Genomic DNA, 13307 nt, shown 5'->3' on the forward strand with positions numbered 1-13307 from the left:
AGGGTAGCAAAGGGGGAAGAGGAGAGGAAAAAGGTGATGAGAGAGTGGGGAGCAAGAGAAAGAGAGACAATCAAAAAATAGGAGGTACAGAACAGTGAAAAAATATATTAAAAAGATAAATAAAACAAATGAAATAAAATTACGGAGCAGAATGAAAACAGAGGGGTCGAGATGGGATAATCATCTGAAGGTGTTGAATTCAGTGTTGAGACCGTCAGGCTGTAACGTGCCTAGTCGAAGATGAGATGCTGTTCCTCCAGTTTGCATTGAGCTTCACTGGAACATTGCAGCAGGCCAAGGACAGACATGTGGGCACGGGAGCAGGATTGTGTGTTGAAGTGGCAAGCCATGGGAAAGTCCGGGACCTAATTGCGTACAGACTGAAGGTGCTCAGCAAAGCAATCACCCAGTCGGCGTTTTGTCTCTCCGATATAGATGAGACCACATTGGGAGCAACGAATGCAATAGACCAAATTGAAAGAGGTACAAGTGAAACGCTGCTTAATCTGAAATGACTGTTTGGGGCCTTGGATGGTGAGCATGGAAGAGGTAAAGGGGCAGGTGTTGCACCTTCTGCGATTGCATGGGAAGGTGCCGTGTGTGATGGGAGAGGTGTTAGGTGTGATGGAGGAGTGGACTAGGTTGTCCTGGAGGGAACGATCTCTGGAATGCAGACGGGGGAGGGAAGGGAAGATGTGTTTAGTGGTGGCGTCGTGTTGGAGTTGGCAAAAATGGCGGAGGATTATTCTTTGCATGTGAAGGCTGGTTGGATGAAAGGTGAGAACAAGAGGGACCCTATCCTTGTTCTGGGAGGGGAGGGAGGAGGTGATGGTCGTGACGCGGGAGATGGACCACACGCTGGTGAGAGCCCTGTCAACAACTGTAGGTAGCCACGGTTGGAGAAGAAGGAGCACATACTAAGAGCAGCACTTTGGAAAGTGGCCTCATCGGAACAAGTGCAGCGGAGGCGAAGGAGCTGAGAGTCCTTAGGATGTAGGGTGAGAAGAGCTGTAGTCCAGATAGCTGAGGGAGTCAGTCGGCTTGTAATGGATATTAGTGGATAAACTATTGCCAGAAATGGAGACAGAAAGGTCAAGAAAAGGAAGGCAAGTGTCGGAGATGGACCAGGTGAAGGTGATGGAGGGATGGAAACTGGAAGCGAAGTTTATGAATTTTTCCAGGTCAGGACGAGAGCATGAAGCCACACCGAAATAGTCATCAATGTACCGATAAAACAGTTGTGGGAGGGGACCCGAGTATGCCTGGAGCAAGAAATGTTCCGCATACCCCATGAAAAGGCAGGCATAGTTAGGACCCATGTGGGTACCCATTGCTACACCTTTGATTTGGAGAAAATGGGAAGAGTTGAAGGAGAATTTGTTGAGAGAGAGAACAAGTTCAGCCAGGCGGAGGAGAGTGGCAGTGGATGGAGATTGTTCAGGCCTCTTTTCGAGAAAGAAGCGAAGAGCTTTCAAGCTGTCTTGGTGCGGGATGGAGGTGTAAAGAGATTGCACATCCATGGTAAATAGAAGGTGATTAGGGCCTGCGAATTGAAAGCTGTCAATGTATTGCAGGGCATCAGAGGAATCCCGGATGTAGGTGGGGAGGGAGTGAGCCAGAGGAATAAGGATGGAGTCAAGGTAGGAGGAAATAAGTTCAGTGGGGCAGGAGCATGCTGACACAATGGGCCTGCCGGGACAGTCCTTCTTGTGGATTTTGGGGAGTAGGTAGAAACGGGCTGTCCGGGGTTGGGAGACTATGAGGTTGGATGCTGTGGGGTGGAGGCATCTGGAGGAAATAGGTCAGTCACGGTGTTGGAGACAATGGCTTGATGCTCAGTGGTGTGGTCATGCTTCAGGGGGAGATAGGAGGAGGAATCTGAGAGTTGGCGCTTAGCCTCTGCGAGGTAGAGGTCAGTGCGCCAGATGACAACAGCACCCCTTTTGTCAGCAGGTTTGATGTCAAGGTTGGGGTTGGACCTAAGGGAGCGAAGGGCAGAAGATTCGGATGGAGAGAGGTTGGAATGGGTAAGAGGGGCAGAAAAATTAAGGCGGCCAATGTCCCGTTGACAATTGTCAATTAAAAGATCGGGGGCAGGAAATTGTTCTGGCGGGGGTGTCCAATTAGAGTTGGAATGTTGGAGGGATGTGAAAGGATCTGTGGAGCGGGAGGAGGACTCTTGCCCAACGAAGTAAGCATGAAGGCAAAGGCAACGGACAAAGAGCTCAGCATCATGTCGAGCCCGGAATTCATTGAGGTGGGGAAGTAAGAGTATAAACCTGAGTCCTTTGCTGAGAACAGTACGCTTAGCCTCAGAGACGGGAAGGTCAGTGGCTATGGTGAACACACGGCAAGGGCTGGGGTTGGAAGAGATGGGGTTCGAGGGATTGGGACAGTTGGAAGGCGGAGGGTGGGCACGGGTGTGGATGAGAAGTTGAAGCTTGCGTTCCTTAACATCTGCAAGAAAAAGGAAAGTTTGGAGTTAAGACGTCAAATAATACAAAGGATGAAATGAAACTGTGGACCAGGACAGCTTTGAGAGAGAGGAAGTCGGCGCTACTGGAGAGAGGTGTCGAGTGCTGTCATGTGGCGACGCATGGCCTTGAGTGTTGCTTTTAGGATGCAGCGAGAACAGTAGTTGGAAAAATGTTGTATATCGTGCAAGTATCTGTAATCCTGAAGGCTGCATGCAGGATGGAGTTTGAGTTGAAATCCACATGGAGTAAGTCGGAGGTGAAGCAGTCACTGAGGAAGGAAATATGGCTGTGGAAGCAAGTCTTAGTAAATGCCTTGTCTAACACTGAGAGAGAAAAGGAAAGCAGTGAAGGTGGACAGGGGGGGAGAGAGACAAATGAAAATCCTGTTGGAGAGAAGAGCAGTACTTCTTCAGGGTAGGCATTCCTGGAAGAGAGTTGGCAGTGGGTTAAACACTGGATAAAACAAATTACTGCGGATGCTGGAATCTGAAACCAAAAGAGAAAATGCTGGAAAATCTCAGAAAGTCTGACAGCATCTGTAAGGAGAGAAAAGAGCTGACATTTCGAGTCTAACTGACCTTTTGTCAAAGCTAAAAAAAGGGAGAAATAGAGAGGTATTTATACTAGGCTGAGAGAAGGTGAATCATGGTTCCAGAAGCAAAGGTAGCAATAAAGAGACATAAGCAAATTTCGTAGCTATGCCTTGCGTCCCATCATTCAAGTCATTGATATAAGTTGCAAACAGTTGAGATCCCATGATTCATCCCTGTAGCACATCACTCATTGCATCTTGCCAACCAGAAAAAAAACACTTTTACCAACTATCCTAGCCAGTTAATTTTCTACCCAGTCTTCCAGTATGCTATCGTGAGATTTTATTTTCCATAATAACCTTTGTGACATCTTATCACATGCCTTCTGGAAATCTAAGCCTGGTACATCTACCAGTTCTTCTCTGACCACAGCAAGTGTTAATTTTTTTCACTTATCTAAGGGATGTGGGTCAGTATTTGCTGACCGTTGCACCCGTTTCCAAAACACTCCCTGCATTTGACCCCTGCTTCTGAGTTCTGACATCCACTTGGTCTCTTTATCATGGAATATTGATGTGACATCAAGCACCTTCATTTTTTTTAATAAAAGCAAAATACAATGGAAATCTGAAACAAACAGAATGCTGGAGAAACTCAGCAGGTCAGGCAGCAACTTAGAAAGAGATACAGAGTTAACTGAAATTCAGAAGAGCCATGCCAGACTTGAAAAGTTAACTTTGTTTCTGTCTCCAAAGATGCTGCCAGACCCGCTGAATTTCTCCAGCACCTTCTGTGTCAGCCTTGGTTTCTTTGCTCCGCTCACCCACTCTCTGACCCATCTCCTGTGAACATGCAGCACTCTTTCCTTTTAGTCATATGAAAGTCAATGGATTTAAAGAAACGGTGTTGGCATAAATGCAAAAATGACTAAAGGAAAAAAAGCAGTGTGTAGTGACAGAGTTGTTTTTCAGACTAGTAGGATTATTTCTTGGGAAAATAAATTTATAATGCAGCTCCACCTACCTCGAAGGCAACTATGAGATTTGGACTCCTGTTTAATCATGCAAAATAATTGAATGATGTTATCATACAAATGTTAACAAACTTCTACATATTTCTTTTTCTGTCATTTTAAAAGACATTTAGACAGACCAACAAAAGAATTTGACTAACATTGCTCAGCATCTTCCTAGGCCAAAGAGAAATTACACATTCTTGTTTTCTGTGTATGTTCTAAAATGTTCTTTTTGTGATCCTCCACAAAGTCGTTTGAGGCTTAGTCAATATCGAAGATAAAAACTTACAGGTCAATCTCACATTACTTATCAGATCTATATTGCTGATGCAGCATAAGAAAATTAGGCGTTTTTCAGTAAAGTAGTCAACTAATACATATCAATAATTCAAGTCTGCTTGAGGATTTTAATTTCACTTTCAATCTTAGGGACTAATGAAGGAGTGAACCAGACATAATTTGGAGCGAAAGTATTTTTTGAAGGAAGTAATAATTCTGCCATTTCAACACATACCATGTTTATGTTTTTACTGCAGTAAGTTCAAGGTTAAAGCTGCAGAGTATGCAAAAAAATCCATGTTTTTCTGTCCTCTCTTACATCATTGCCATGGATAATCAATGTCACTGACGACTCTTCAACCTTGACAGGTATCAAAGGCGGCTGTAGATTTGATGAACTACTGTGAACAACATGCAAGAAACGACCCATTGCTTGTTGGAGTTCCAGCCTCTGAAAATCCCTTCAAGGATAAAAAGCCTTGCACCATTCTATAGCTGCTACCAGCCATCTTTTCTTAAACTGCCCACAGCATCAGAGGACCTGCCAAGAATTTCTGTTGGTATTCAGACCTTGAGAAGCAAATGCAGCTTCTGAAATGCAGGACTGCTGTGGAAGTGTGTTTTAAAAAATAGGGGAAAAAGAAGTTGGATTCTGTTTGTTTGTCAATTAAGCATGTTTCTGGAAGTGAAGGGAAGAAGATATTATAGGCAACAGAAATGGAAAACGATTGCTATTTTGGACTTCTATGATAGATTTTCTGATTGTAATATTATGATCTTAGGTTTAAAAAACACTCGGCAAAGATAGTTCTGCCTAAAAATTCTTTTAAAGGTTTATGTGTAAAGAGTGTACATTTGGAAGATGATGATATAGTTTGGGCAATAACACATTAAGCAAAGGGAGCAATTGGCTGCTTCCATTGCATTTTTAAATGTCACATTGTTCATCTTTATTGTCATTAGCAATGTTCTATGTAGCAGTGTAGTTTTACTTATTCCATCTTTTAAATTCCATATTTACACTACCAAAGTACTTGCCAAGGTAACCAATGTAAATAATCAATATTTTATTCATTTTTCTTCATCTATTTTCTTAATGAGACCTGCTAGTTACAACTTAACCCTAAAAAAGCCCAAACTGTAGAATAATTTACAATTATTTGTGCTAAACATTATTAGGTAAAATTGAAAATTTTGAGTTTAGCCAATGCAAATATTTGATACCCTCAAGGGCAACACCAGGAGGCACCATACAACCCACATGGTATGCATGGGGATGTAGGCAACTTGTTTCTCCTATCTCTGAACATAGACTTTCTTTACTCCATTTAAATGAATGAATTATCCAACAATATTGAGCATAAACCTGACTTTATTGCCATGAGAGTATCGCACATCATATTTGATGAACCTCAACTAATCTGTATTTTAGTTAAACATAAAATGTTTCACTAAGTCATACTGTTAATTTTAAAACTTCTGGAAATCATGCTTATTGAATTTTTATTTAATACTTAAATTCTGATCTAGTATTTGCAGTACTATTCTCAATATGCACTTAAGATAATGAGAGAAGAATCTTCTGCATGACAGCTGCAGATTGATAAAATTTCTAGGAATGTCACTTTAAAACTAAAGCAAAGATTAAGAAAGAAATATTTGTCAATGTATCAAGTGAGCAATTGCTCTTCACTTGTCCTTGTTCATTACAACAAATTTCTTGAGGATTACAAACTGTCATCACTTGCCAAAATCCATCAAATTGCCAAGTAATTTATGACATAGAGAAGTGTTAGAAAACTTTAGAAACCACAGTTTTATTTGTGTTTAAATTTTATTATTGTATTTGAAGATGTGTAAAACATTTGCCAAGACTTTTCTGTTTCATGCCTTTAAACAGGTTGCATGTGCATTGTACTTCCAGCTGCCTTGCATTGTTGCCTTTTATTCTCAGCTGTTCAGTGTTAGTTAAGCCTGCCATAAATTTAATAAAAACCTTTTCTTGAACCACATCATCTCATCAAGAATGCCATCACAAATTTCTTTACAAGTTACTGTATTATGAATTGCTATTTACAGATGTCTGTATACAAATAAAAAGGATAATTTCTCATAAAAATACTTAAAGCATTTGAAAATGTAGTTGTGCAATATAAAATTCTGGAAAGCTGTTATTTCGGTAACTGGAAGTAGAGATATGTGGTTTGTGGTGAAGTGTAGATTTTGGAGACACAATCTTGCAGTACCATGTCAACCATGTGCTTCCCTCCACTTTTAACTCCTTTTCTTTTACGGTGCCTTTTTATTTGCTAATCTTTTGTTAGTGATACAAATTGCAGTATTTCCTTTATCATGCCAATTGAATACCTGTACATTGAGACACTTAACTGCAGTAAAAATTAATATTTGTGAATCTATCAACATTTCATAAACTGTTGTTTGAGATGTATTACAAAATTTTTTTTGATTTTACTGACACTGATTAAAAAAAACTATTGAGAGTGTATGTTCCCAGTTGTGTGATTGTCGATTCATCTCAGTACACTTTCAATTAAAATTTGTATAATACAGGCTCTCAAATTAACATCATATGTGAACAATTGTACGTTGGTGCTACAATATACTATGGCATGGTGTTAAAGAATGGATGCTGGTGTCTCATGAATTCTGATGCAGTTACAATTCTTGAAATGGTCCAGCATCAAGAGTCCAACTGGATGCAAATTTCTTGCTAGTGGAAGCGTGGGAGAAAAGCAAGGCATCTGGTAGTAGAGACATCAGCTGGCAGCTATGGAACAGTATTGAAGTGCAAGTGGGAGTGTATCATCTTGCCTCCCATTTTTGTGAAGATTGGTTAAGGGCATCAGGGCACAAAAAGCAAAGGAGAAAGTTTTTTTTTAAATGGCATATCTCTGATTGCCCTAATTTCTTTTAAAGCAGCATATAATATAAATACACACTTTAATCTGATGGCACACAGGACATGTTCTTTGAAAATTCTTGAAGGCTTTTGGCCTTTTCCAACAATTCAATGGTAAAATGTAAGGGAACACATTTTTTCCTTCAATTTTCTTATATTTCTATTATTTTTCATATTTTTTCACAGATATAATATGTATTTTATCTTTGTTCAGCAGAGGGAATAATTGAGTTTCATTATTATCACTGATGCCATTAACAATTTCCTTGACAAGATACCTGTAATCGGAAAAATATTAATTGTATTGTAATAAAATTAGTGTTAACTTTTCCAGCAAGGTTTGCAATGTTCAATTAACTTGTCATCTAAATGCCTGTTCTTGCACACCTACTTCATTCCCAGTTGGGAATTTCACTACAAAATCTCAATCTTCCAGCACTAATTTCATTCAGAATGAGATTTTGAATTCTAAACAAATTCAAGACAATTTAGAAACTGTAGAAAGTGTCATGAACCCTACAGTATCGGATGAAGTAGACTTTAGAAGTCATTTCCAAGATTAGAGTGGTGCTGGAAAACCATAGCAGGTCGGGCAGCATCCGAAGAGCAGGAAAATTGGCGTTCAGGCAAAAGCCCTTCATCAGGAATGAATGATGAAGGGCTTTTGCCCGAAACGTCAATTTTCCTGCTCATCGGACGCTGCCCGACCTGCTGTGCTTTTCCAGCACTACTCTAATCTTGACTCTGATCTCCAGCATCTGCAGTCCTCACTTTTGCCTTTAGAAGTCATTGTGCCTATCAGCAAATCTTAGTCCTCCTTGTTTGTTAGTACTGGATGATGGTCTGTTAAAATGAGATGGCATAAAAACATACAATATTTTGGTGGTCCGTCAAAAGTGTTGGGGTGGAAGCTGTTTTGTGTTGATTGTGAATATGTTTGGGAAATATTTTACTGTTGAGGAGTCCTCATAGCAAGACTTATAGGTCACGTTATCACATTCTAAGTTGAAGACTTCCAACTCACCACAGACCTTCCTTCAGATGCTAGCACTTTCTGACTTGAATAACTGCCTCTACTGCCACATTAGTGCTAATATTAACACCAGCTTCACAGAAAATATTCCTAGATCAGAGTGAAAATATCGATCAAGAAAACTGTCCTCTTCTCCTGTTGTCTATTCTTCAAATCAGGCTATGTGGTCTTTTACACCTGAGAAGGCCGATGTTGCCTTAATTTAACATCTTGACTGAAATGCTCCATCTCTGACAATGTAATATTTCCTCAGTTATTGCACTGCAATGGCAGCCTATATTGTATGCCCACAGTGCTGGAGTAGCTTTGAACTTATTGCTTCTGACTCAAAATCAAGAGTGCTACATGTTACCACTCATCATAAGCCTGATATCTATGAGGCGCGTAAGAGATTTCTCATTTGGAGTACTATTACCACAACAGCATTACTGTTGAATCTTGAAAGTATTAGCATCCACAGGTTGAAGCCTCCTGGAGTTAAAACCTTTCTTCAAAGAATGGAAACTGTATCTGATCTTAACTTACCTGACCTGACTGCTGAATATCTCAGATGCTATCATCAGCACATAGTATCTTCTTCAAAGTTAAAAATCAGACAACACCAGGTTATAGTCCAACAGGTTTATTTGAAAGTACAGGTTTCAGAACACTGGTGAGCAGTAGGTGAATTCTTCTGAAATGCCTTTTCATTTCAGCAAAAAAACTTAATTTTGGTGCTCTGAATCATCTATGGATTTGATAGTCAACTCAATATCTCCTCACTTGTTGTGAATTGGGGAACTTTAGGAATCTACCATGAAGGTCAATCCTCTCAGATTCTGTCTGTCAATCATATGTTTTTTGCCTAAACAAAGATGGCACCTCAGAAGAATTCACCTCCTACTCACCATTTTATAAAAGGCACCAATCTGTTGGGTCTTGGAGTCCAACTAGCATGAAATCTATATTCTGTGTAGTTCAACATCACATAATTATTAAATTTAATATTAATTAATGCTTCAACCATCAAATCAGCTGCTTTAGGATACATAAATTCTCACAATTTGTTTCAAATTTACAAAATCCTTACAATTTGAACGTACCACGAACAGCCAAGTTTCTGGCATTGAGACTGGCTCTAATGCAACGAGGGGTATGTCGGCTTCCAAGAGATCAATTGTATTAGGGGATTCTGTAGTCAGAGGTACAGACAGACGTTTCTGTGGCCAGCAGAGAAAAAGCAGAATGGTGTGTTGTTTCCCTGGTGCCAGGATCAAATATGTCTCAGAGAGGGTGCAGAATGTTCTCATGGGGGAGAGGGGCCAGCAGGAGGTCATTGTCCACATTGGAAGCAGCGACATTGGAAGGGAAAAGATTGAGACTCTGAAGGGAGATTACAGAGAGTTAGGTAGAAATTTAAAAAGGAGGTCCTCAAGGGTAGTAATATATGGATTACTCCCAGTGTTACGAACTAGTGAGGGCAGGAATAGGAGGATAGAGCAGATGAATGCATGGCTCAGGAGCTGGTGTATGGGGGAAGGATTCACATTTTTAGATAATTGGAATCTCTTTTGGGGTAGAAGTGACCTGTACAAGAAGGAAGGACTGCACCTAAATTGGAAGGGGACTAATATACTGGCAGAGAAATTTGCTATAACTGCTTGGGAGGATTTAAACTAGTAAGGTGGGGGGATGGGACCCAGGGAGATAGTGAGGAAAGAGATCGATCTGAGACAGGCACAGCTGAGTCAAACAGGGCAGGCAGGGACAAGGTATGACTAATAAATTAAACTGCATTTATTTCAATGCAAGGGGTCTAACAGGGAAGGCAGATGAACTCAGGGCATGGTTAGGAACATGAGAGTGGGATATCACAGCAATTACGGAAACATAGCTCAGGGATGGGCAGGACTGGCAGCTTAATGTTCCAGGATACAAATGCTACAGGAAGGATAGAAAGGGAGGCAAGAGAGGAAGGGGAGTGGCATTTTTGATAAGGGATAGAATTACAGCTGTACTGAGGGAGGATATTCTTGGAACTACATCCAGGGAAGTTATTTGGGTGGAACTGAGAAATAAGAAAGGGATGATCACCTTATTGGGATTGTATTATAGACCTCCCAATAGTAAGAGGGAAACTGAGAAACAAACTTGTAAGGAGATCTCAGCTGTTGTAAGAATAATAGGGTAATTATGATAGGGGATTTTAACTTTCCAAACATCAACTGGGACTGCCGTAGTGTTAAAGGTTTAGATGGAGAGGATTTTCTTAAGTGTGTACAAGACAATTTTCTGATTCAGTATGTGAATGTACCTACTAGAGAAGGTGCAAAACTTGACCTACTCTTGGGAAATAAGGCAGGGCAGGTGACTGAGGTGTCAGTGGGGGAGCACTTTGGGGCCAGCGACCATAATTCTATTCGTTTAAAAATAGTGATGGAAAAGGATAGACCAGATCTAAAAGTTGAAGTTCTAAATTGGAGAAAGGACCAGATCTAAAAGTTGAAGTTCTAAATTGGAGAAAGGCCAATTTTGACAGTATTAGGCAAGAACTTTCGAAAGCTGATTGGAGGCAGATGTTTGCAGGTAAAGGGACAGCTGGAAAATGGGAAGTATTCAGAAATGAGATAACAAGAATCCAGAGAAAGTATATTCCTGTCAGGGTGAAAGGGAAGGCTGGTAGGTATAGGGAATGCTGGATGACTAAAGAAATTGAGGGTTTGGTTAAGAAAAAGAAGGAAGCATATGTCAGGTATAGACAGGATAGATTGAGTGAATCATTAGAAGAGTATAAAGAAAGTAGGAGTATACTTAAGAGGGAAATCTGGAGGGCAAAACAGGGACATGAGATAGCTTTGGCAAATACAATTAAGGAGAATCCAAAGGGTCTTTACAAATATATTAAGGACAAAAAGGTAACTAGGGCCCCTCAAAGATCAGCAAGGCGGCCTTTGTGTGGAGCCACAGAAAATGGGGGAGATACTAAATGAATATTTTGCATCAGTACTTACTGTGGAAAAGGATATGGAAGATATAGACTGTAGAGAAATAGATGGTGACATCTTGCAAAATATCCAGACTACAGAGGAGGAAGTGCTGGATGTCTTGAAATGGCTAAAAGTGGAGAAATCCCCAGGACCTGATCAGGTGTACCCGTGAACTCTGTGGGAAGGTAGATAAGTGATTGCTGGGCCTCTTGCTGAGCAAGTTGGTGGGCAAGTTGTTGGAGAGAATCCTGAGGGACAGGATGTACATGTATTTGGAAAGGTAAGGAGTGATTCGGGATAGTCAACATGGCTTTGTTCATGGGAAATCATGTCTCAAAAACTTGATTGAGTTTTTTGAAGAAGTAACAAAGAAGATTGATGAGAGCAGAGTAGTAGATGTGATCTATATGGACTTCAGTAAGGTGTTCAACAAGGTTCCCCATGGGAGACTGATTAGCAAGGTTAGATCTCATGGAATACAGGGAGAACTAGCCATTTGGATACAGAACTGGCTCAAAGGTAGAAGACAGAGGGTGGTGGTGGAGGGTTGTTTTTCAGACTGGAGGCCTGTGACCAGTGAAGTGCCACAAGGATCGGTGCTGGGTCCACTACTTTTTGTCAATTACATAAATGATTTGGATGTGAGCATAAGAATTTTAGTAAGTAAGTTTGTAGATGACACCAAAATTGGAGGTGTAGTGGACAGCAAAGAGGGTTACCTAAAATTACAACAGGATCTGGACCAGATGGGCCAATGTGCTGAGAAGTGGCAGATGGAGTTTAATTCAGATAAATGCGAGATGCTGCATTTTGGGAAAGCAAATCTTAGCAGGACTTATACACTGAATGGTAAGGTCCTAGGGAGTATTGCTGAACAAAGAGACCTTGGAGTGCAGGTTCGTAGCTCCTTGAAAGTGGAGTTGCAGGTAGATAGGATAGTGAAGAAGGCGTTTGGTATGCTTTCCTTTGTCGGTCAGAGTATTGAGTACAGGAGTTGGGACGTCATGTTGCGGCTATACAGGACATTGGTTAGGCCACTGTTGGAATATTGCATGCAATTCTGGTCTCCTTCCTATCGAAAAGATGTTGTGAAACTTGAAAGGGTTCAGAAAAGATTTACAAGGATGTTGCCAGAGTTGGAGGATCTGAGCTACAGGAAGAGGCTGAACAGGCTGGGGCTGTTTTCCTGGAGCATCAGAGACTGAGGGGTGTCCTTATAGAGATTTACAAAATTATGAGGGGCATGGATAGGATAAATAGACAAAGTCTTTTCCCTGGGGTCGGTGAGTCCAGAGCTATGGGGCATAGGTTTAGAGTGAGGGGGGAAAGATATAAAAGAGACCTAAGGAGCAACTTTTTCACGCAGAGGGTGGTACGTGTATGGAATGAACTGCCAAAGGATGTGGTGGAGGCTGGTACAATTGCAACATTTAAGAGGCATTTGGATGGGTATATGAATAGGAAGGGTTTGGAGGGATATGGGCCGGGTGCTGGCAGGTGGGACTAGATTGGGTTGGGATATCTGGTCGGCATGGACAGGTTGGACCGAAGGCTCTGTTTCCATGCTGTACATCTCTATGACTCTATGACTAAGAGATTCCCTTCATGTCACTGTGAACATTATGATTCTATAGAATTTCTTTCCTGATCTATTCAGATCTTAGAGGCAATGTAAAAATACATGCTGTTCTGTCACCAAGTAGTGATTTATAAAGACTCCTTAGCATAATTCTTGCTTTCTAAGTTTTATTTGCCAACATCAGCTAGTCTATCAGAGTAACCATTTCCGCATTTCCAAACTTCCAACCTAGTCTAAATCTTCAGGAGAGTTTAAACTAGATTGACAGGGGGCTGCGAACCTAAGCTATGGACCAGATGATGATGATGTGGTCATTACAGAGATTTGGATATCACAGGGACTGGAATGGTTGTTGGATGTTCCATGGTTTAGATGTTTCAAAACAAATGGGGTGGTGGGGGGAGTGGGGGTGGTAAAAGAGATGGAGGAATGGCATTGCTAATCAGGGATAGTATCACAGCTGCAGAAAGGGAGGTCATCAAGGAGGGTTTGTCTACAGTGTCAG

The 13307-nt window shown here is 41.1% G+C and overlaps 1 protein-coding gene across 16 annotated transcripts in view; it reads left to right on the top strand.

Annotated features, from left to right (window-relative positions):
* LOC122561800 (guanine nucleotide-binding protein G(I)/G(S)/G(O) subunit gamma-7) overlaps positions 1-6808 on the top strand; it is a 314848-nt gene extending 308040 nt beyond the window's left edge. For 13 of the 16 annotated variants that reach the window (XM_087997143.1, XM_087997110.1, XM_087997138.1 and 10 more), the window contains one exon: positions 4674-6808. In XM_087997143.1, coding sequence (XP_087853269.1) covers positions 4674-4799 — 126 coding nt within the window. In that variant the 3' untranslated portion in view covers positions 4800-6808. The remainder of the gene's footprint in view (positions 1-4673) is intronic. The other 3 variants (XR_015760410.1, XR_015760407.1, XR_015760400.1) reach the window with 1 other exon arrangement.
* Positions 6809-13307: the final 6499 nt, after the last annotated feature.

Source organism: Chiloscyllium plagiosum, unplaced genomic scaffold, assembly GCF_037043375.1.
Source record: "Chiloscyllium plagiosum isolate Xiang-an unplaced genomic scaffold, Cpla_swu_hap1 HiC_scaffold_2, whole genome shotgun sequence".
In the NCBI taxonomy this organism is placed as follows: domain Eukaryota; kingdom Metazoa; phylum Chordata; class Chondrichthyes; order Orectolobiformes; family Hemiscylliidae; genus Chiloscyllium; species Chiloscyllium plagiosum.